We start from the raw sequence: 23,284 nt of genomic DNA on the forward strand, positions 1-23,284 counted from the left end.
ATCAAAGTTTACGGTTACAAAGACAGTGGAAAAATTCTTACGATATAAAACTCATTTATTCAACAAGCATTTCTTAGACAATTATAATAATTGATTGTAATTATTATAAAATTATATTACAAAATACTAAATGAAAATATATGATATAACATTTATACATCAGAGTTACAGCTATGGAAATCAGAAGTACTGTATATGAAAAAACTGGAAAGAAATATAATAAAATGGTAAAAGTGGCTATATCAGGCTAGTGAGACTTAGGTACATATTTTTCCTCCTATTTTTCAAATGTCTGTAATGTGGTTTTATTAATTTTAGGAATTGACATGAATTTTACAAATAAAAATAACAAAATAATAAGAGTTGTACCGAATAGCTTTTATACTACAGTATACTGGTATGTTTAAGAGCAATGAATACCTCTGAAAATAAGCAGTATTTAAATATATTCTATGATTAATATTACTGCATATAACTTAAAAGTACTTTCAGTTTTCATCATTATGTTCAATCAAGCGATCAGCAAATGCCCAAGTTCATTCATTAATTCAATAAAACCATACTGAAAACCTACTATACTTTGAGCACTCTCTAGATGCTACTAGGAATACAGATAATTTTAGTACAAGGTATCCACACTTAAGGACTCTTCATCTGGTTGAGTACAAAAACACACTTAGAAAGTTAAAAATTAACACAAGTTAATATAAGAACTGTATTTGGGAACAGGACAGTAATGCTCCCATAGCAACTAATATTCAACATAGTAACTGGATGTCGGGTTAGTGCAAAAAGACACACAAAAAAAATGAGATATAAGGAATGGAATAGAAGAAACTAAACTCTACATGCACAGATGAAAGAGAATCCAGAGATTCACCTGACAAACCATTGACACTAATAAGGAAATTCAGTGAGATTTCGATCAAGATCAAAAAGCAAAAATCAACTGTGTTCCTCACAATTGTGTTCCTCACCTGCAGTGACCTCCTACAAAAATTACAGAAAATAAGATACCGTTCATAACAGTAACAAAAAGTATAAAGAATCTAGGCATTATCCTAGTCAAAGAATGGATAAGCCTAAAATGGATACATTGTTTAAATTTTATTAAAAGACACAGAAAACCTAATTAAATGGATAAATACATCATTTTAGGGATGGAATGACTCAACACTCTAAAAATATTGATTCTCATATTAATACATAAATTCAATGCAACTCCAATCAATACCTACCAGAATTTGGGAGAGGGGCAAATTGATTCTAAAATGATTTTTTTTAATTAATTTATTTTATTTATTGATTTATTTATTTATTTATTTTGGCTGCGTTGGGTCTTCGTTGCTGCGCGCAGGCTTTCTCTAGTTGCAGCGAGTGGAGGCTAGGCTACTCCTCGCTGCGGTGCGCAGGCCTCTCATTGCGGTGGCTTCATCTTGTTGTGGAGCACAGGCTCTAGGAGCGCAGGCTTCAGCAGTTGTGGCACGTGAGCTCAGTAGTTGTGGCTCGCGAGCTCTAGAGCACAGGCTCAGTAATTGTGTCGCATGGGCTTAGTTGCTCCGCGGCATGTGGGATCTTCCCGCACCAGGGCTCGAACCCGTGTCCCCTGCGTTGGCAGGTGGATTCTTAACCACTGCGCTACTAGGCAAGTCCCTAAAATGATTTTTAAAATACAATTTTAAGGGCTTCCCTGGCAGTCCAGCGATTAAAAGACTCCGCGTTCCCAATGCAGGGGGACTGGGTTCAATCCCTGGTCAGGGAACTAGATCCCACATGCTGCAACTAAGAGTTCGAATGCTGCAACTAAAGATCCCATGGGCAGCAACTAAGACCCAGTGCAGCCAAATAAATAAATAAATACATAAATATAAAAAAATTTAAAAATAAAAAAATTAAAAATAAAATACAATTTTTAAAATGGATACAGTGAGAAATTCATCAGCCAAATATTAACACATACTACAAAGCCATAATAATAGAAGCAATATGGTACTCTCTGACAAACTGACCAATGACACAGAATTAAAAAGGCCAGAAACATACATGGGAATGAGATATATGATAGAGATGGTATTACAAATCAGAAGGAAAAGGATGAATTATTTAGCAGATGGTGCTGGGAAATCCAGTTCACCATATAGGAAAAAATAAAGCTGGATCTTTCCACAATTTATAAAAAATAAAATTCAAATGGACTACAGCCTTGTATGTGAAAGATAAAATAATAAAGTTACTAGGGAAAAATACATAAGAATATCTTCGTGACCTGTGGTGAAGGATTTCTTTTAGAAAGACCCAAAACCCACCAACCATAAGTGAAAAACTAGTTGGTTTGACTCTATCAAAATTAAGGATTTCTGTTCAACAAAGGACCACAGACAAAGTTAGTAGACAGGTGACAGCCTAAGAGAAAGGATTTCCAGTATCTAAAACGTACAAGGGGTTACTATTGAGAACTTCTACAAATCACAAGAGAAAACCAGAAAACCCAACTGAAAAACAGGCAAAGGATGTAAATAGGTAATTCACAGAAAAGGAAATATGAATGACCAATAAATATATGAAGAAATTCTCCACCTTACTAGTTGTCAGAGAAATGTAATTAAAATGAGAAGCATCTCATATACATGAGAAGGGCAAAAATTAGAAAGTCAGAAATACCAAGTGCTCAGATGTTAGGAAGCTGAAACCCCAAACATTGTTGCAGGGAGTACAAAGTTGAATAGCCATTCTCGAGAGCAATCTGGCAGTGCTCCATGAAATTAAGTAGCCCATGGATCTATGTACAGGATCCCACTCCTGAGTGTATAATTCAGAGAATTTCACACCTCAATCCACAGGGAGACAAAACAAAACTGTTCTTGTTTAGGGTAGCAAGTTGTAAAGGTAACCATCACTAGGGGTGCCAATTATTACCATATTGTCTCTCAGCAACAATCCACCCTTTTCTACTCTAATTATGATGATGGGGCTGGGACCCTATAAGCTACAACCCCCCCTTGCCCTGTGGCTCCCACTGGCAGAACCTAAAAAGGAGAAAATTGGAAGAAAGAACAAGAGAACAGATATCTTCATTCCTGTTTTGCTTGCTGTTTGTATCACTGATGTAAGAGGTAGGATTCTGGGTTGAATATGCCAAATTTGAAGTGACAGTGGATATCCAAATGGAAATGAAAACCTTCAGCATTGCATATTGTTGTTTCTCTACTAAGTCCCCCATCCTATATATCTTTCCTCTGAGACCACTTGGAGAGCCTGGACTTCCACCTCCCCCAAACCTAGCAGTAATGAGGTACCTCTACCCTGACCACTAGGGTGGTATCAGTGGAGGCCTAGTTGGGAACCTGGACTTCTAGCCCCAATTGGCAGTAACAAGGTGGAGAACCCTCTCCTTTTTCCAGCTGCAGTGGTATCAAAAGAAGCCAGCTAAAAGAGAAGCAGAATAGTGCAGAGGAAGCAGGCTGGGCCCATGAATAAGATCCAGAGTCTCATACTGTAATACCCAAAATGTCCAAGTTTCAACTAAAAATTACTTGTCAACCAGGAAGATCTCAAACTGAAGGAAAAAAGGCAATTAATAGATACCAAAACTGAGATGAGATATCAGAATTATCTGACAAAGTTTTAAAGGAGCCATTGTAAAAATGCTTCAATAAGCAATTAAGAACACGCTTGAAACAAATGAAAAAATAGAAAGTCTCAGTAAAGAAATAGAAGATAAAAAGAAAAACCAAAGGGAAATTTTAGAACTGAAAAAATACAATAACCAAAATAAAAGCTCAATGGGTAGGCTCAACAGCAGAATGAAGGAGACAGAGGAAAGCATCAATGAACTGGAAAAAAGACGACAGAAATTTTTCAATCTGAACACAGAGAAAACAGACTGGAAAAAAGTGAAGAGCGCTTCAGGGACCCATGGGACTGTAATAAAATATCTAACATTCACATCATTGGAGGCTCAGGAGAGGAGAAACAGGGCAGGACTGAAAAAGCACTAAAAAAAAATAACAGCTAAAATCTTCCCAAATTTGGGAAAAGACATAAAGATTTTTCTTTATGCAAAGATAAATCTTTTCTTCTTGAAAAGATTCAAGAAGCTGAGTAAACTCCAAACAGGATAAACCCAAAGAAATCCATGCTAAGACACATCATAGTCAAATTTCTGAAAGGTAATCAGGTTAGGTCTCAGTTAACTCCTAATTATCCTTCAGTATTCTGTTTAAATTAAGCTCTCCCTAATATGCTAACCCACTGCACATTCTACTTTTCCTCCATGACCCACTGTATTTATAATTACTTGTTCCATGTTCATCTTCTCCACTAAACTATAAATTCCATGAGGGCAGGGATTTGGTCATTGTTACACCCACAGCATTTAACAAAGTGTCTACCAAATAAAAGTTGCTCCATTAATATTTGTTGAATAATGAATGAGTAAGTGATTCTTCTTTAAAAAAATCCCCTCCTAACTACGAATATATTTGGTCCTTTTCACAAAACTGTTCCAGAGACTCGCCCACCTCTTGATCAGTTGTGATTGCTTCCAGGTTGGCCTGCCCTTACCTTATTAGTTTGTAAAATTCTTGCATGAAATGCAGCTGGCCAGGCGTGAAGCAACAGGTAAGCATAGGAGCGAATGGCATAAGCTGGGGAATATTCCCAAGTCTGAAACCCCTTCCCATAGATGAGGTAGTGTGTCTGAAAGTACAAAACGGATGGATTCAGGGTTATATTGGCCAAAAATCCTTGTTAAGAGGATGCAGGCGAAGTTTCTAAGCAAAAGTATTAACGAGACAAAGGTACACAAAAATGCTGAAATTCTCAATAAGATTTGCAACTAATGGATAAGAATCAAAATGACCCAATACTGAAAAATATTAAGACATTATAAATCCTACAAGATTATTGTTTGCCCAACACTGAAAGCTTGAATTTTACCCTCTATTTATTTTTTTAAAAATACTCATTAACCAAAACAGGAAAACTCTAAATCTCGTATTTTCCTTAAACTACCTACCCTAAGCATTCCTTATTTTTTTATGCAAAATGTGATCAGAAAATTTCACCTCTGCATTTCCTATAACAGGGAGTCCAACAGACTTATAAAAGTATAAATCAAGAAACAGCAATATAAGCATAGTATGTAGCAACATTGTTTATTTTAGTAAACATCAGAAGAAAAAAACCAAAAAAGTTTAAAGAAAGTGGTTGCCTCTGGGGACAAGGATTTGGCCATGAGAAGTGGAACAGGGAGTTTCTGCTTTTCTTTTACATTTAATATTTTTAAACTACCTCAAAGTATTATTTTGACTTAAAAAATTTTTTAAGAAAATTACAAATTACACCTTTTTTGTATAACAGCAAATTCCTATATCCTTCAATAGTAGGTAAATCATCAGCTTAGAATACAGAAATGAAAATATGGTTATTTTACTAATAGTCACACTTGTATATCATTTGTATCTCGATTTAATAACAAGGTTCCAAGCAGTGAAATCAAGAACAAAAAAAGAAAACTAAAGAAATCACCTACTGGTTCCCAGTAGTTGAATGTTTCATCACAGTCAGAAATGTTGCTCAGGAGAGCAGCACATAACCTTGCTGAGAGCAGACACTTGAAAGCAGTAGATCCTTCAGGTGCCCAGACTTGTCCTGCTTTGTTCCCAGATAACCTGCTCAGAAGCAAAAAAAGTGTGTGTCAGAGAGGACCTGCTAACTAGAAGGGCTAAAACTAGACAGAAAGGACAACAGGTCAAGAGACACCAAAGCACATGAGTTAGTCACCTAAAAGGGTGAACCATTAATTGTCCTGAGTAGAATAAATAAGGAACGAATTAAGACCTTAATCAACGTTAGTCATTACTTCCTGCTTTTAAGGTATAAGCTAATTCATGCACTTTAGTTCTTTGCATCTATGACACTCCGCATACCCCAAACCAACAAATCGCTCACTTACAGGCCACAAGCTCTTATTCGCCTTTTCTTTATTCTCCTAACAAGGTCATTACTTTCCATGGCTTTATTCATTTCCCCATCTGTTCAAATGCCCAGAGGCTAACTTGTGCAGTGGACATCACCTTTTCCAATTCCATATGCTGACAGCTCCCCAGCGCAGGCTTAACCTGCAGCCCCTCCGGCTTGAAAAGAGAGGTGTTTGCTGGTGTGCAAGGTGGTGGGGCCCACACAGAAGAGTAAAGGGTCGGGACTCTGCGGGGACTGAAGGAAGCTGGGAGAGACAGCCGGAAAAGGTACTCTCTGCTCTCGCCTACGTCCCCCACGGCGGCTCGGCCACACAGACGCCAGCCCACCCTGGGCCTGGGCCGGAAGCCGCACAGACCTGCAGGCTTTCTCCACTAGCAACACGGTACCCGAGCTGGGGGATCTAATCTAAGGTGGGTGAAGACCCAGCGTCCACCCGCCCTGGAAGAGCAGAAAGAGCAGGCTGAAGAGGCTGCGGGCCCTCCCGGCGGTAAGGCCGGGCCGGGCGCAGCACCGCACCGCCCGGGCGAGATCCTCCCCCCGCAGCCCCGCGCCGCCCGCCGCCCGGCCACGCCCCCGCCGCGCCCGCACACCTACTCGGGCCGGGGCTCTGCGCTGCCCGCCTCCCGGCTGCACAGCAGTTCCCGCAGCTTGTCGGCGGCCAAGGCCGTGTCCCCGCCGCTGCCCCCGCTTCCCTTCAGGCGCTGCCGGGCTCCTCGGCTTGCCATGGCAAGAGTGGGAAAAAAGGTAGAACTCGGCGCCCTACGAAGGCGACGAGCGCGGAGACATAGCCTTTGGCTGGCAACGGTGTCCGCCGAGGGACAAAAGACTTCGACATGCGCAGACACGACTAAATTATAGTGCTCTGGGCTAATTGGGGCAAATCCCTGGGTAGAAAAGAAATGCGACCTGAGACTTTACTTTGGCCGTTGTAGCTATCCCTTCCACATACTTGTAACTCTAGGCATGCCTCCCTCCCTCTAACTCTCTCTGCCTTCACTTCTCAGCATTCTCCACTCTCCTACAAATACTGTCCTTCAGCATCCCTGTTTAAAAGAAAACACAAATAGGGAGTAATTAATTCCACCCAGTACGCAGATATTCAGTTAAAAATCATAGCACAGCCGCCTACAAAAGAGGAAGTTCTTTAAAGATCACTGGCACCTTGTCCTTTATATTTTGGCAAGTGATAGGGACAGCCTGTAGCTAATTAACTGCTTCAGAGAGATGAAGCCATAATGGCAGAATACAGAATGAGGAGAAAAGTGAAAGACTGAAGAAACTCTGTGCAGCAAATTCAACCAGACGCCAGTCACTGCCATTGCTACTACAGCATTATGGTAAGCATTTAATATATTTTATCCTTTTAAAATATAATACAACAACCTTGTTTTATCAAAAAGGAGACTGAGGTCCAAGGTTGCATAGCTAGGAAGTGATGGAGCCATGTTCCAACCCAGGTCTTAGTACAAAATCCATGCTCTTCCAACCAGGAGATCAGGAGAAAGCTCTTGATTTCACACAGGCATTTTTGCATGGGCACTTTGATGATACCATGCCTGTGACTCTCAGAGGTCATTCATCTGTTCCTGACACTCTGCCTACTCCCCCAATCACAGAGCTCTATCCCACCCTGTGAAGCTCTGTACCAGTAAGTAAAACAAGGTTATAGAGGGAGTGCTAAACTTGACAGGGTCCCAAGTTATGACTTCATACTGAAAATTCCTGAGTATTAACAATGGAGATTGGTCCTATTGCTCAATTCCCACATGGAATCACTAGTTGCCAAATTCAGACATCTCAGTGTAACTATATGTCATACAGCCACCTCCTTTTCATTTCACTCTAGTGCAGCCCCCTCCCTGACTCTACCCAAGTCTACTACAGTAGCATCCTTACAGGGATCTCCCATCTCAGATTGATCCGGTGCAATACTGTCCAATTAATTTTCAAAAATACTACAGCCCCAACCTACTTTTCTAATCTTATCTCCCACTACTTTCCTATACACATTTTATGTTCCAGCTAGCCTGTAAAGTACCCCAAATGCTCCCATATCTCTACCTCTGCTCATGTATGCCCTCTGCCTGGAATGCATGCCCTCCTTGCCTAACAATCCTTCCATCACAACCCTGCCCTTGTTTTAAGCTCCAGCTCAAATGATACTTCATCCAAGTGATGACAAACCAAAATTGGGTCTCCTCGCCTACACACAGACAAGCCAATGTACTGACACCAGGTTGTGTTGAAGCAAAGTACAGTGTCTATTGCAGGAGAAGAGGCAGCTTATGCTCCAAAGACCTAAACTCCCTGAAGCTTTCAGGGAAGGTTTTTTAAAGGCAAGGTGAGGGAAAGAGTTGAGGTGTGCATGATCAGCTCATGGACATCCTTGATTGGTTGGTGATGAGGTAACAGGTTGGTATTTGAGGGGTCAACAGCATCAACCTCCTGCGGTCTTTGTGCTGGTGATCAGCATGCAATTAACTTCTTCCACCTGGTGGGGGTTTAGTATCAATAAAACATACAAGGATATGGCTCAGAATATTATCTATGGCCCTTGAGGAGGAACTAAAGGTACTTGACTTTTTTATGGCTAAACTATCATTATTTTGTCTTACATGACTGTTTTCCTTTGTTTCTGCATTTTCTCATTTCTCAGATTAAATCTGCTCTTTGGTGGACTTCCCTAGTGGTACAGTTGTTAAGACTCTGCGCTTCTATTGCAGGGGACGCAGGTTCGATCCCTGGTCAGGGAATTAAGATCCCGCAGGCCGCGCGGCCAAAACAGAAAAACGAAACAAAAAACTACTCTTTAGAGTTCAGGGAAGGCCTAGGAGGCTAAAGCTTTTCTGCAAACAAGAGGCGGGAGACTCGGAGAGGGTGGGGGAATCTGTCCCCAGGAAGGCCCTGCAGGGTCTGCTTGGTTTCACATGTACCAGGCACTACTGGGGATGGAAGAAAGCTATAAATCACATTACCTGCCCTCGACTAGCTTTAAGTCTATGTGGAGAGCTAAGCAATACATATGTCCATAAGAGATCCCTTGATTCTTCACTCCCCAAACTTACTCCCATGCTAGTTTTCCTATTCTGATTAAAAACACTTCTGTTCTCCCAGTTGCTTGGATCAAAAACCTAGGGATTCTGTTTGATTCCTCTATTTCTCTAACTCCAAAACATTCATGCATGCACATATATTTAAATCATCAGTAAGTCCTTCTAATTATTACCCAGTCCAAACACTTTTTACCACCCTGGTCCAGGTCACCATCATATCTTGGTTGCATTATTATAATAACCTCCTAATTTGTTTCTTTGCTTCAATTCTTGCCTTTCCACATGCTCTTCTCCAAATGCAAGAATAAATAGACAACATATTAAATCAACTATACTTCAATTAAAAAAAATTTTTTTTAAGAAATTAATCAGTTATTTCCGTCACAGAGTTTACAATATAGCTCCAGTCGGTGGAGCCTAACCATTAATTAACAGGAACATCCATTAATGCATATTATAGCACCCCATTCTGCAGAGTCCTGGGCTGAGCCAATCTCCCAATGTCCCTTAGCGATGCTTACAACAGGAAGTCCCAAAATCTAGAGGGGAAAAGTGTAGAGTTAATCACAGTTCAGAGATTACTGTTGAAAAAACTATGGAAGGAGACGTAAAGTAACAGAAAGTGGCAGAAAGAACAGGGGCTTTAGAGTCAGACAGACCCAGGTGTGAACTCTAAGTGTGACACTTACTTAGTTCCATGACTTTTAACAGCAGTCAACCACAGAATAAACATGATGATGATACCAATAATACGGAACACTTGCAACTTACCCAAGGTAATAAATGCTGGTCTGTCTGACTCTAAAAACTACTCTCAGCTGATTTAGAGAGATATGATAAGAGTTAAGGAAAGAGGAATTGACAATTTGGAAAATATATTTATAAATATATTTGATGAGACACTCAAATTCTACTGCTTCAGCATTACAGCATCTAGTGTATAAGATGCTGTTTTGTTTGTTTTCCTAGTCATTACTCATGAACAAAATATTGCACAACTCCAAAGGTCACCACTCACATTATAGTCTGTAAATTTTAAGTGATCGAGTCACAGGTATCTTTAAAGTCAACCATCAGTAGCTATAGTCACAAAGTAAAAGATTAAAAAAAAAAAAAAAAGTCTAGAAAGAACTACCGGTTACCAATTGGTCTTTTTCATCCACACCCATGAGGATCACTATGTAGAGATGAATTTACTAAACTACCGAGGTGTCACGTGTAGTCGTTGTTGAATCTCCTTCCTTAGCTGGGACTGCATTGATGCTACCTGCTGCTGGGTGAGGGCCTTGTCACAGGTCTGGTAGGTCAATCTATAGCAGAGGCTGACCTGTTCCGTCTTTGGATGCTGAAAACGACTAAGGAATTGTATGGATATGACAGTGTCCTGCGACACTGCTCGGGCCACAGTGTGAAACTCTACTTCATCAAATCTTTTCTTTGTATCTAACCAAAAACTAATATCATGCACATAGTATGGAGGATATAGGGAATAGCTTTTAAAGGGTTCTATTTTCCCAGGGGCAAAATTCTTCAGGAAACGTTTATCAAAGGTCCACAACATCCTCCAATCAGAGATACCCCAGACAAGCATGGCTAATAGGTCCAAGTTCATAGATACACACACAAAACACTGGTCTTTGTGTATGATGCTTGTAGCAGATGTGGTAACAGACCCAATAATCAAATCCTTAACACAATCTGGGCCAAAATTTTGAGACTTCACAGTAATCATATAATCTTCCCCACGTGGTTGAAAGACAAATTCCACTGAACTGCCCAGCTTAGAGCCCTTGAGCAATGTCTGGGTCAGAAGGCTATCTAGAACGCCCTTCAGATGATCCAGTAGTGACTGAAGACAGCCATCCTTCAGATTTTTATTAAATCCAAGGATAAACAAAGTCTCATGAAATGCTGGCATTGTGAAAGGTGAGATGCGGCACTTCTGAAAGACAGGTCCACTGAGGATGTACAGAGAACCTGGGAGGAAGTCTGGTGCTTGGATTAGAGCCTGAACATGAACTAGAAGAGAAGGTCTAAGGCAGACCTTGGCCTGGCCATACATTCCTTCCTGAGCTTCTTCCTTACTGTCTCTTCTAGGGTTCTTGGGAAGGCTGAGTTCTGAAAATGACACTAGAAAGTCCTCCATGTCTTGTGTTGTCCCACCAGTCAGGGACTCAAAATGTGAGTTATCTTCACGGAGACTAATCCAAAAGGCAGATGATAGGATGTCACAGTGGCAGGAAGTGAGAACACTGGTGTCTCCCTGTGGCAGCAAAGGGGAAGAACACTTCAGCCTTTTTAGAGGGAAAGCTTTCCCCAATTCAGCAATGAGTTTCTCATTTATGGTTTTGATAGGATGATATGAAGGTGCTTCTAGGAAACCCCTGTTTAAACACAAACAAAAATAACTTTTTAAACTTAAAATTATTAATAATTATAACGTAGCTAGAATTAAAAGCACAAATAGCTGTATAGAAAAGAATTATCCTTAAGTTGATCTAGAAAGGAAACAAAGAAATCATCTACCATAAAGAGAGATATCGTGTGTTTCAGAACTCTCAGAGCCTACAATATAACAGAAAATATGACAATTTAAAAAAAAATTTTAATAGAGTATAGTTGATTTAAAATGTTGTATTAGTTTCAGGTGTACAGCAAAGTGAATCAGTTATACATATACATATATCCACTCTTTTTTAGATTCTTTTCCCATATAGGCCATTACAGAGTATTGAGTAGAGTTCCTTGTGCTATACAGTAGGTCCTTATTAGTTATCTATTTTATATATAGTAGGGTGTATATGTCAATCCCAATCTCCCAATTTATCACCCCACCTTATCCCCTGGTAACCATAAGTTTGTTTTCTACATCTGTAACTCTATTTCTGTTTTGTAAATAAGTTCATTTGCACCCTTTTTTTCTGATTCCACATATAAGTGATATCATATGATATTTGCAGAAAATATGACAATTTTTAATTCTAAAGAGGCTTGTGCAGGCCAGACTGACAAGTATTCACAGCATGACATCATTAACAATTAATGTGGCATCCATTCAATGTATGGTTGCCTGATTATCAAGCCAATCAGGATACAACTAGAGATAGAAGTGATTTCTGGTAAAATCAGGTTACCTGTTCAGCTTTCCTACAAGTACTTCTGGTTCTAGAAAAGAAAACCACTGGTCACCCAGTTTGATCCTGGAAATTCCTGGTTGCAAACCTTCATAGGGTAAGCTCCGGGTAAAGATATGGTTCAAAGCACCTTCTACATGAAAGGACTTATCTTGACTCCTGGCAAAATAGACAGCAATTATTAAGTCTGTCATTATTAAAGAAAGCAAGTATTTCTAGAGACTGAATCAAGAAATAGACAGGGAAAAAGTTTGTCTCTGAGATTTTTTTATCATTAGTGAGAGAGGTGGAAAAGGCTTAGAACTCTGTTATTACTTACCTATATCCAGTGCACTTGTACCCCGGCACAGCCTCACAGCTGAAGGGATGCACATGACTTAAAATAAATCCCCCCAGAGCTGCCATAGCAACCACTTGCCAACTGTTGTGCCATTCTCTCATGGGCTTATCAGCAGGAGTCCCACCTTGTCCTCTACACAATGCCACATGGACTTCTCCTTCCTCTGCAAGAACATCTGCACAGCTAACGAGGGTAGGGAAACACCAGCCGTTTATCAGAAACAAGTAGAAGTTACCATAGGAGTTAGCTGTATATATATGGTTTGGCTGTGAAATAATTAAAATCCAATCATATCTATTTGCAAAGGTCTATTAGACTTCAAACATGCAAAAATAGTAGCTGGAAGTAAACAAGAATTTAAATTCAATGTTCAACTCATAACTGATACTAGTGGCTGACCACAGAGTTATCCAGTGTTGTTTTTGTATTGTTCATCTATATCTCATTGAAAAGTCAATGTCTGTAAAGTTCTTATATGTGATTCAGCGATCAGGCTGTTCTTCCCCACTTAGAAAGTTGTTTTTTTCACTCCCCTCCTGCCTGCTAACTTAAAATACTGCCTCTGTGAAAAGTTTCATGACAACTATGAGCCAAAGAGACCTCCATTAGTATCATGTGTTATGATATAATAGTATAAAGCACTGTTTTGCGTTCACAATAATTTTATGAGGTAGTTACTGTTAATATCTTCAGTTTATGGATGAGGAAGCAAAAGCAGGTAAGGATCAAGTAAACTTAATCACAAAAATCACAAAACTATTAAGTGGTGGGTGGGAATTTGAATGCAGGCAGTCTGGCTCCTTAATTAGACTATACTACCATCATTTTGCATTTTCAAAAATAGATGATCCTCCCTTTGCCAGCCCGACAGTACATTATTAGTACTTTTATTTAGCATTTAGGGTTAAATGTCTGCCTTTCCAACTAGAGTGTGGGTTCCTTTGGAGCATTATATTCTCTTATACGCCATATTTCCCAGACTAACATGTTTGAGTGCAGTAACTATGTAATGTACATCTTAAACATTTCACTTGTGAGTGCTCACCTCTGGAAAAACTTGGCAAGCAGTTCCCTGTTCTTAGCTACTCCAGCTTTGCGTCCACAGTGCGGAAAGTTAAAATAAATTCGATCAAACTCTCTGTCTTGCAGTTCAAAGGCATCTACCAGCTGGGTGCAGTCCACACCAAAGCGTACCTCGGTACCTGGAACGAAATATAGACAGAAGGATGTCTTAAGACCTGGAACGAGAGAAAACCCCTCCCTAACTTGAACCGTGCAAAACAACCCAGGTCTAGGCACACAGCAGGCTCTCTGTAAATGTCCATGTAAAGACCAAGAGCAACCCCCAGATTCCTTGAATCCCCGCGTGCCCACCCTTTCCACTTTGGGCGGTGCCACAGCTGGGCGGGGCTTCACGGAGGGGTGGGCCTCGCTACCTCGCTCGCGCAGGCGCCGCAGATTCTCCCGGGCCAGCGGATCCCGGGCCAAGTCGGCCGGGCGATGGAGGCAGGTGGCAGTTATACTGGTGCTCGGATCCAGGTTCTCGCTCAGAGCGGCAGCGAAGGAGAAATTCCCCTCCCCAACCAACAGGAGGCGCCGAGGGGCCATGGCCTCGACGTGCTCCCAGCTCGCGTTCTCGGAGGCGCTCCTTTTTTACGTCACTTCCTTCGCCGGTTTCTTGCGGCCCCACCTCTTCGCCCGTCGCTGGTTGATGACGCTCCAGAGCGCCCGGTTGTCTTGACAGTGTGGTGCAGCGACGTCCGAGGAGGAAAATAGCCATGAGTGCAAAAGCGATACACCGACCACCCCGTCCCCTCACTCCCTCACCCTATCGGAAGTGTTAAAATAGATGCCTTTGAGCCCTGAGCGACTTCGTCACACCTACATGAGGTCACAAGCAGTCACTAGTGCTGAGGGACAGGTCGAAGGTGAGGCGAGTTCTGAGTGAAGGAAGCAGGGCCGGGCTGAGGCCAAGAAGAGGTTGGGCTGTGTCCTGCATCCTGACCCAGAGGATTTTCTCACAGCCTTCATCTCATCCGAAATGACTGCAACCCATTGTTACTGCTGTTCGGAATTTCTCCAGGTGCTTCTATTTCCTACCTTTTATTCATTCAAGAAATGTTGAGTGTCCGTTATGGGTCAGGCCTGTGAGAGCGGTTAGATATATGGAGGAACAAGATGTGGCCTGTGATTTCACCGAGCTTGTAGTCTGGTGGAAGATGCACAGCAAAAGAGGCAGTTCTGATTTAGTGGGGTGCAGTGCTATGCATGGAGTAATTCAGGGTGCTGTGGGAGCACACAGAGGGGAACCTTACCAAGTCCGGGGGTGAAGTGGAAAGATTCCCTGGATGAAGTGCACCTGGGTTGAAAGCTAAAGGGAGGAAAGTACACCTTACCTGAGTCAAGAGGAGTGAAGAGGCAGAAGGAACAATATACGCAAAAGCATGATGGAAAAACACAACAGCTGAGTTTGGCTGAAATGTACTTTGAGGGAGAGTGGGTAACAGATGAGACGGAAAAGTTAAGCAGGGACCAGGTCATATAGACATTTTAACAACCTTGAACCTTGCTCTGAAAACAGTGGCCAGCCAGTGAAAGATTTTACATAGGAAGATGACACAATTAGATTTTCGTTTTCAAAAATTCTACTTTCCTATGGAGAAATGATAGGAGGAGGAAAAGGCTGATGGCAAGGCGGTCAGAGAGAAGGCTACTGCAGTAATGGAAACTAAGGCCGATAGTGATCTGAATTGGAACTTGGCAGTGGAGATGGAGGGTAGTGGACTGATTCATAAATCAACAAGACCTAGTGATTGAGAATGGATGTAGGGAGTTGAAAGAGAAATCAGAGTCTAAGGTAAGCCCCAGGTTTCAGGCTTGGACAACTGAGTGGGTGGTGATGTCTGTCCTTACAGCCCCAGGGACGGTGTCATCTTGGTTTGCAGTCTGAGTACTCGGCCTGTTGGACTTCGTAGGACCAGCTACTCTTTAGTCATCATGCTGTTTGTTGACATCAGTGTGTGCATCTATCTTCACAAAGGCACATGGTGTGAGGGCAGTTACCTTTAAACCTACAGTGTTGGCTTTGTCTCTACCTGTGGAAAGGTGGGTGGGTGGTGACTCCCAAATCATGGCCATCTGGTGATCTGGGTGATCTATATTCTTTCTTTGCTTGGAGAACTGGGAGGGCCAGGTTTGGTAACATCTCTTCCTTTAAAGAACATGGAACGGCAGAGTAAGGTTTTCTGTCACTCTACTATAAAATCTTCAAACAACACAAGCTCCTCGACTTCAAATTACTCAGCTTCAGGGAAGGTATTGTCTTGCTCCTAAGCCAAGGGACCAGACTCATCTTTTAACCAAAAGTAAACATGGTTAGGCTTCTGATTACTTACAAAAAATTGAAATTCAGACATTTGTCATCTGGTATGTGCAAAGTACTGTTGATTAGGAGGGTAGACAGAAGGAGAGGATATGGTAATGAAAAAGACACAGATCGTGTCCTCAAGGGATCAGTGTAGGAGATTCCACACTTCCTTGAAGAACTCTAACATATGGTATAAAGTTATAAATATATAAAGATGTGAACATAAAGTTCTGTGTGAGATAAGTGAAAGAGAAGTTAACTTGAGGGAAGGCATCATGAAAAGGGAATGCCACATCCTGAGAAGTGGCATTTGATCTGGGCCCAGAAGGAAGGAAACTATCATTTATTGATCATTTATTGTATTATCTAGTTATCCAACTCTCATTTCTCCCTGTTCTCTTTGACGATAGCAATACTCTTAGTCCTTAAATTCCTACATCTCAAAATTACCAGAACATTTTCTAGTTCTCCATATAGTATTGGGGGTACTGAAGTTCTCCTGTCTTTTGCGGGGGGGACATTTAATCTATATAGTCACCTACTACTGCTGATTGAGAGGGCAGGCCAAAGGATTCAGGAACTTGGAGAGAAAGAAATAGAACCACAACAATTAAACTGGGAGGAAAGCCTAGATTCTTAGAAGGTGTTATGTTATGCTTGGCGAAGGAAGAGAAAGGGATGCCTTTTCTGCTCTCTGGTTTGTGCAACAAGCTTTTCTATTTCTGCCTTTTCCCAGAGACAGTTCCTCACCTCTTTCCTTACAAACCCACACTGTGGCAGCCTCATTAATGCAGATGGCCATGCTGAAGTGTGGACAGATTGGAATGATATGTCCAAGTTTTTCCAGTATGGATGGAGGTGCACCACTAATGAAGATGCCTATTCGAACCGTACCCTCATGGGCAACTGGAACCAGGAAAGATATGACCTAAAGAATATCGTGCAGCCCAAACCCTTGCATTCCCAGGTAATCGAACTTTCTCTTCTTTGTTTCCTTCTGTTAGAAAAGGAAATACCTATGGCCATTTGAGAGGCAGAAATCTGATAACTTCCAATGCTGAGATCTCTCAGACTTCTGTTCGTTGAGTGGTTGGGAAAGGGCAACAGTCCTCAGCTGGAATGCCTATCCCACTTTACTATCAAGTTGACCATTATATTATTGTAAGGTAATGAAAGGATGGGTAGCATGCTTTTTCTCTTGCTTCTCTTTGAACTTCATCAATCTACAGAAATATGTGTATATATATATATATATATAATGTCTTCTGACTCAGGGTAGCTTCTTCCCTGGTCCCTGCCTACCTAGACTTGTTGTTTATCTGCATCTTGCCCTTAAATCTCCTAAACAAACAAACCAACAAAGGATATGAACATTAGTAGGATATAGGCTAATGACATATAGACTTATAGTCAATCTAAAATATGACAGAGCCTGTTAGAATTCATGTCATTGTGTCCTGTATTTCCCAGTATTGGTTATAGACTCCTGTATTTTTAATCTACTACTTTTTCTTTGCAGTTTGGACACTATTTTGAAACAACATATGATACAAGCTACAACAACAAAATACCACTTTCAACCCATAGTAGGTGGACTATTCTTTTTAATTCTTATATTCTCAGGACCTAACTCAGTGCTTGGAACATAGAAGGAACACAAATAAAAGTAAATTGAATGAGTGAATAAGTGAATGAATGAGTGAATGATTTCTCTGTTTTCTCAATTTTGACAGGATTCACTGTCTCTTCCCTCACTGTCTATTCCCTCAGAAATAAGAATGAGATTCGTTACTAAGACTCCTTCTCTTTTCTCTTCCCTCAGGGTTTAAGCGAGAGCCTCACTGGTTCCCAGGACATCAACCTGAGCTGGTTCCTCCTGCATACAAATGCACAGAAAAGTCAACTTACACGAGTAGCTATTCAGAGCCTCAAATTGAGCATCACTCTGTGTGTGTGTGGAATCCTAATAACTGCCAATTTCAGAGTCCATGATTCTAAGAAAGAATAAGAAGGTTCATTTTTCCAGTGTAGAATGTAGGAAGGAGCACATTCTAAGAACAACTAAGAATTTAGCTGACTGTAGCACAATTTTACTCTCTGAATAAATAAAGCACAAAAAAAATATTCTCTATTCCTTTTTTTTTTTTTTTAATTTTTTTTTTAATTAATTAATTTATTTTTGGCTGTGTTGGGTCTTCGTTTCTGTGCGAGGGCTCTCCCCAGTTGCGGCGAGCGGGGGCCACTCTTCATCGCGGTGCGCGGGCCTCTCACCGTCGCGGCCTCTCCTGTTGTGGAGCACAGGCTCCAGACACGGAGGCTCAGTAATTGTGGCTCACGGGCCTAGTCGCTCCACGGCATGTGGGATCCTCCCAGACCAGGGCTCGAACCCGTGTCCCCTGCATTGGCAGGCAGACTCTCAACCACTGTGCCACCAGGGAAGCTCCCTCCTTTTTTTTTTTTAAACCAAGTTTTAGATGTCAAATTTAAGTTAATTATTTCTACTCTTAGGTCTACGTTACGGGTGTTGTAGGAAGGCATTAAAAAGAATTATTTCTCTCAAATCTACAGCCACTCTGCTTTTCCTTGCCTTCCATCAGGGGCAGAACTGCAAAATCCATCATGACTTAGGATGCATGTGGCTAGATGCTTTCTGGATGTGAGCGTGGTAGTCATGGTCAGATAGTTTACATTCACTGTGACCTTAATGAATATATCCCCTCTTAAGGACTAGAAAAAGAAAAATAACTTTTTATTATTATAGAAGATTTAAAACATACAAAAGTAGACAGAATAGTATAATGAACTCCCATGTACCATTACCCACCTTCAACAATGGTTATAACCAATCTTATCTATCCCTATCTACTTTCTCTATTTTTAAATTTTTCTCAGAAATTATTTCATCTATAAATATTTCAGTTGATATCTAAAAAAGATAAGGACTGTCCATTTTTTACTCCCCCACAAAAGTCACCGAAGAAAACTTGATCAAACAAAACTGAGTTATTTATTAAGCCTTTAGCAAGGAAGAACCTCAACTTGACACAGTCTTGATAATGATTGAAAAGGGCGATGTTAGGGTAGGGTATTTTTAGGAATTTGGGATGACTCAGCTGGTTTAAGGTGGGTCTTTCACTGTGGGGAACTGGCAGCGATTGAAAAAAGGTTGTGAATAGTTTAGGGTTGGTGAACCCTGGGAGACAATAGTCTTAACATGGCTAAACATCAGTATTTTCCAATCTTTTTGGTCTCCTGTTTAAGATAACAATATAATATTTGGGAGATATCTCCCATATATTACCTTCCAAACCTTCATTATTTTATGTTATGGGTATAAATATGGAATTTATGTTATATATGATGTTAGGTACTGACAAAGTTTTTTTTTTTTTTTTCTGTATGGCTATCCAGTTGTCCCCATATTAGTTATTAAAAAGACCATACTTTCTTCACTGCGCTTCAAAGCCATTTTTATTATAAATCAACTCTCTGTGTATACTTAGAACTGTTTCTGGGCTCTCTTACATTCCATTGGCCTATTTGTCATTTTTTTTAATCCCATCTTAGCTACAATGGCTTAATTACCTCACTATCTTAATTATGATAATTGTATAAGTCTTAATATCCAGTAGATCAAATTATTTTACCTTGTTTTTTTTCAAGAGGGTCTTAGCTATTTTTGACCCTTTGCATTTCAATATAAATTTTAGGATCAACTTGTCAAGTTCCACAAAAAGATACTGTTAGGATATTGATGGAAATTGCATTGTATTGTCAGATCAACTTTAGAATTTGAGTTGTCTCTTATTAATACTAATAATTCATTGGTGTGTGTTCTTGCAATATAAATATTTTATAGGCACATGTTTTAAGTTTATATGTTATATATCTGTCCTATACCCTAGGTATCCAGCATATTTTTTTAACATCTTTATTGGAGTATAATTGCTTTACAATGGTGTGTTAGTTTCTACTTTATATCAAAGTGAATCAGCTATACATACACATATATCCCCATATCTCCTCCCTCTTGCGTCTCCCTCCCACCCTCCCTATCCCACCCCTCTAGGTGGTCACAAAGCACCGAGCTGATCTCCCTGTGCTATGCTGCTGCTTCCCACTAGCTTTCTATTTTACATTTGGTAGTGTATATATGTCCATGCCACTCTCTCACTTCAGCCCAGCTTACCCTTCCCACTCCCCATGTCCTCAAGTCCATTCTCTACATCTGCATCTTTATTCCTGTCCTGCCCCTAGGTTCTTCAGAACCTTTTTTTTTTTTTTTTTAGATTCCATATATATGTGTTAGCATACAGTATTTGTTTTTCTCCTTCTGACTTACTTTACTCTGTATGACAGACTCTATGTCCATCCACCTCCCTACAAGTAACTCAATTTCGTTTCTTTTTATGGCTGAGTAATATTCCATTGTATATATGGGCTACATCTTCTTTATCCATTCATCTGTCGATGGACACTTAGGTTGCTTCCATGTCCTGGCTATTGTAAATAGAGCTGCAGTGAACGTTGTGGTACATGACTCTTTTTGAATTATGGTTTTCTCAGGCTATATGCCCAGTATTGGGATTGCTGGGTCGTATGGTAGTTCTATTTTTAGTTTTTTAAGGAACCTCCATACTGTTCTCCATAGTGGCTGTATCAATTTACATTCCCACCAACAGTGCAAGACTGTTCCCTTTTCTCCACACCCTCTCCAGCATTTCTTGTTTGTAGATTTTTTGATGATGGCCATTCTGACCAGTGTGAGATGATACCTCATTGTAGTTTTGATTTGCATTTCTCTAATGATTAGTGATGTCGAGCATCCTTTCATGTGTTTGTTGGCAATCTGTATATCTTCTTTAGAGAAATGTCTATTTAGGTCTTCTGCCCATTTTTGGAGTGGGTTGTTTTTTTTTTTTTATATTGAGCTGCATGAGCTGCTTGTAAATTTTGGAGATTAATCCTTTGTCAGTTGCTTCATTTGCAAATATTTTCTCCCATTCTGAGGGTTGTCTTTTCGTGTTGTTTATGGTTTCCTTTGCTGTGCAAAAGCTTTTAAGTTTCATTAGGTCCCATTTGTTTTTTGTTTTTTTTAATTTCCATTTCTCTAGGAGCTGGGTCAAAAAGGATCTTGCTGTGATGTATGTCATAGAGTGTTCTGCCTATGTTTTCCTCTAAGAGTTTTATAGTGCCTGGCCTTACATTTAGCTCTTTAATCCATTTTGAGTTTCTTTTTGTGTATGGTGTTAGGGAGTGTTCTAATTTCATACTTTTACATGTAGCTGTCCAGTTTTCCCAGCACCACTTATTGAAGAGGCTGTCTTTTCTCCATTGTATATGCTTGCCTCCTTTATCAAAGATAAGGTGACCATATGTGCGTGGGTTTATCTCTGGGCTTTCTATCCTGTTCCATTGATCTATATTTCTGTTTTTGTGCCAGTATCATACTGTCTTGATTACTGTAGCTTTGTAGTATAGTCTGAAGTCCAGGAGCCTGATTCAGCATATCTTTTATTGTGATAAAATATACATAACATAAAATGTACCATTTTGGGACTCTCCTGGTGGTGCAGTGGTTAAGAATCTGCCTGCCAATGCAGGGGACACGGGTTCAAGCTCTGGCCCAGGAAGATCCCACATGCCATGGAGCAGCTAAGCCCGCGAGCCACAACTGCTGAGCCTGCGTACCACAACTGCTGAAGCCCGCACACCTAGAGCCCATGCTCCGCAACGAGAGAAGCCACCGCAATGAGAGGCCCACACACCGTAACAAAGAGTAGCCCCAGCTCGCTGCAACTAGAGAAAGCCCACCTGCAGCAATGAAGACCCAATGCATCCAAAAACAAATAATTAATTAATTAATTTAAAAAAATGGTTTAACTGTTTTTAAGTATACAATTCAGTGGCATTAAATACATTCACAATGTTGTGCAACCATCACCACTATCCATTTCCAGAACTTTTTCATCATCACAAACTGATACTCTGTACCAATTAAGCAATAATTCCTCATTCCCCTCTTTTGTCCCTGGTAACCTCTACTCTATTTTCTGTCTCTATGAATTTGCCTATTATAAGTACCTCATATAAGTGGAATAATACAATATTTTTCTTTTTGTCTCTAGCTTATTTCACTCAGCATGTTTTCAAGGTTCATCCATGTTATAGCATGTATCCTTTTTAAGACTAAGTCATACTCCATTGTATGTATAATACCACATTTTGCTTCTCTGTTCATTTGTTAATAGACACTTGGGTTGTTTTCACCTTTTGGCTAGTGTGAATAATGCTGCTATGAACATTGGTGCACAAATATTTGTTTGAATCCCTGCCTTCAATTCTTTTGGGTATATACCCAGAAGTGGAATTGCCAGATCATATGGTAATTCTGTTTAACAGTTTGGAAATGCCAGTTTTCCATAATGGCTGCACTTTTTTACAGTCCTACCAGTAATGCACAAGGGTTCCAATTTCTCCACATCTTTACCAACACTTATTTTCTGGTGTTTCGTTTGTTTGTTTTCATTTTATAATAGCCATCCTAGTGGGTGTAAAATGCTATCCCGCTGTGGTTTTGATTTGTATTTTCCTAATGGCTAGTGATCTTGAGCATCTTTTCATGTGCTTATCAGTTATTTGTATGTTGTCTTTGGAGAAATGTTTATTCAAGTCCTTTGCTCATTTTTGAATTGTGTTGTTTGCCTTTTTGTTGTTGAGTTGTAGGTGTTCTTTATATATCTTTATATATTCTGGATACTAATCCCTAATCAGATACTATATGATTGGCAAATATTTTCTCTCATTCTGTAGGTTGTCCTTTCACTCTCTTGATAGTGTCCTTTGATGCACAAAAGTTTTCAGTTTTGATGAATTCCAATTTATTTATTTTTTCTTTTATTGCCTAAACTTCTGGTGTCATATCCAATAAATCATTGCTAAAATCAATGTCATGAAGCTTTGTCTCTTTGTTTTCTTCTTTTAGCTCTTATGATTAGGTGTTTGATCTTTTTTGAGTTAATTTTTGTATATTATATAAGGTAAGGGTCTAATTTCATTATTTTGCATGTGGATATCCAGTTTTCCCAGCACCATGTGTTGAAAAGACTGTCCTTTCCCCATTGAATGGTCTTGGTGCATTTGTCAATAATCATTTGACTATATATGCAAGAGATTATTTCTGGGCTCTCTATTCTATTCCTTGGTCTATGTCTGCCTTTATGCCAGTACCACACTTTTTTGATTATTGTACTTTTGTAATAAGTTCTGAAATCAGGAAGTGTGAATCTCCCAAATTTTTTCCTTTTTCAAGATGGTTTTGGCTAATTCAGGGTCCTTTGAGATTCCATGTGAATTTTAGGGTGGAATTTTCTATCTCTGCAAAAAATATTATTGGAATTTTGATAAG

General features: G+C 40.1%; 3 protein-coding genes across 9 annotated transcripts in view; 1 reads left to right on the forward strand and 2 right to left on the reverse strand.

Annotated features, from left to right (window-relative positions):
• ALG9 (ALG9 alpha-1,2-mannosyltransferase) overlaps positions 1-6,981 on the reverse strand; it is a 96,779-nt gene extending 89,798 nt beyond the window's left edge. The window contains exons 1-3 of one of the 5 annotated variants that reach the window (XM_068554237.1): positions 6,577-6,980; positions 5,534-5,672; positions 4,564-4,698 (exon numbers count right to left, since the gene is read on the reverse strand). In XM_068554237.1, the coding sequence (XP_068410338.1) occupies positions 4,564-4,698; positions 5,534-5,672; positions 6,577-6,707 (405 nt within the window). In that variant the 5' untranslated portion in view covers positions 6,708-6,980. Of the gene's footprint in view, positions 1-4,563; positions 4,699-5,533; positions 5,673-5,956; positions 6,512-6,576 lie in introns of those variants that run through there. The other 4 variants (XM_068554238.1, XM_068554239.1, XM_068554242.1 and 1 more) reach the window with 4 other exon arrangements.
• A 2,411-nt stretch (positions 6,982-9,392) lies between these two features.
• Positions 9,393-14,160, reverse strand: FDXACB1 (ferredoxin-fold anticodon binding domain containing 1). Of its 2 annotated transcripts, XR_011075339.1 has the most exons (6): positions 13,946-14,160; positions 13,555-13,711; positions 12,489-12,692; positions 12,170-12,328; positions 10,178-11,419; positions 9,393-9,574 (listed from the first exon to the last, which is right to left on the reverse strand). XR_011075339.1 is itself a non-coding variant. In XM_068554236.1 (5 exons), the coding sequence occupies exons 1-5, from the start codon at positions 14,115-14,117 to the stop codon at positions 10,237-10,239; spliced, it is 1,875 nt and encodes a 624-aa protein (XP_068410337.1). In that variant the 5' UTR covers positions 14,118-14,160; the 3' UTR covers positions 9,393-10,236. The 2 variants fall into 2 exon arrangements, 1 of the variants encoding a protein (XP_068410337.1); XM_068554236.1 differs by having other exon boundaries at positions 9,393-11,419.
• A 43-nt stretch (positions 14,161-14,203) lies between these two features.
• On the forward strand, positions 14,204-17,984 carry CFAP68 (cilia and flagella associated protein 68). 2 transcript variants are annotated; one of them, XM_068554243.1, is made up of 4 exons: positions 14,208-14,592; positions 16,613-16,843; positions 17,396-17,462; positions 17,699-17,984. In XM_068554243.1, exons 1-4 carry the CDS (start codon positions 14,551-14,553, stop codon positions 17,866-17,868), a joined length of 510 nt encoding a protein of 169 aa, XP_068410344.1. In that variant the 5' UTR covers positions 14,208-14,550; the 3' UTR covers positions 17,869-17,984. The 2 variants fall into 2 exon arrangements, with proteins under 2 accessions (XP_068410345.1, XP_068410344.1); XM_068554244.1 differs by lacking the exon at positions 17,396-17,462 and having other exon boundaries at positions 14,204-14,592.
• The last annotated feature ends 5,300 nt before the right edge of the window (positions 17,985-23,284 follow it).

Source organism: Eschrichtius robustus, chromosome 11 (assembly GCF_028021215.1).
Source record: "Eschrichtius robustus isolate mEscRob2 chromosome 11, mEscRob2.pri, whole genome shotgun sequence".
Classification (NCBI taxonomy): Eukaryota; Metazoa; Chordata; class Mammalia; order Artiodactyla; family Eschrichtiidae; genus Eschrichtius; species Eschrichtius robustus.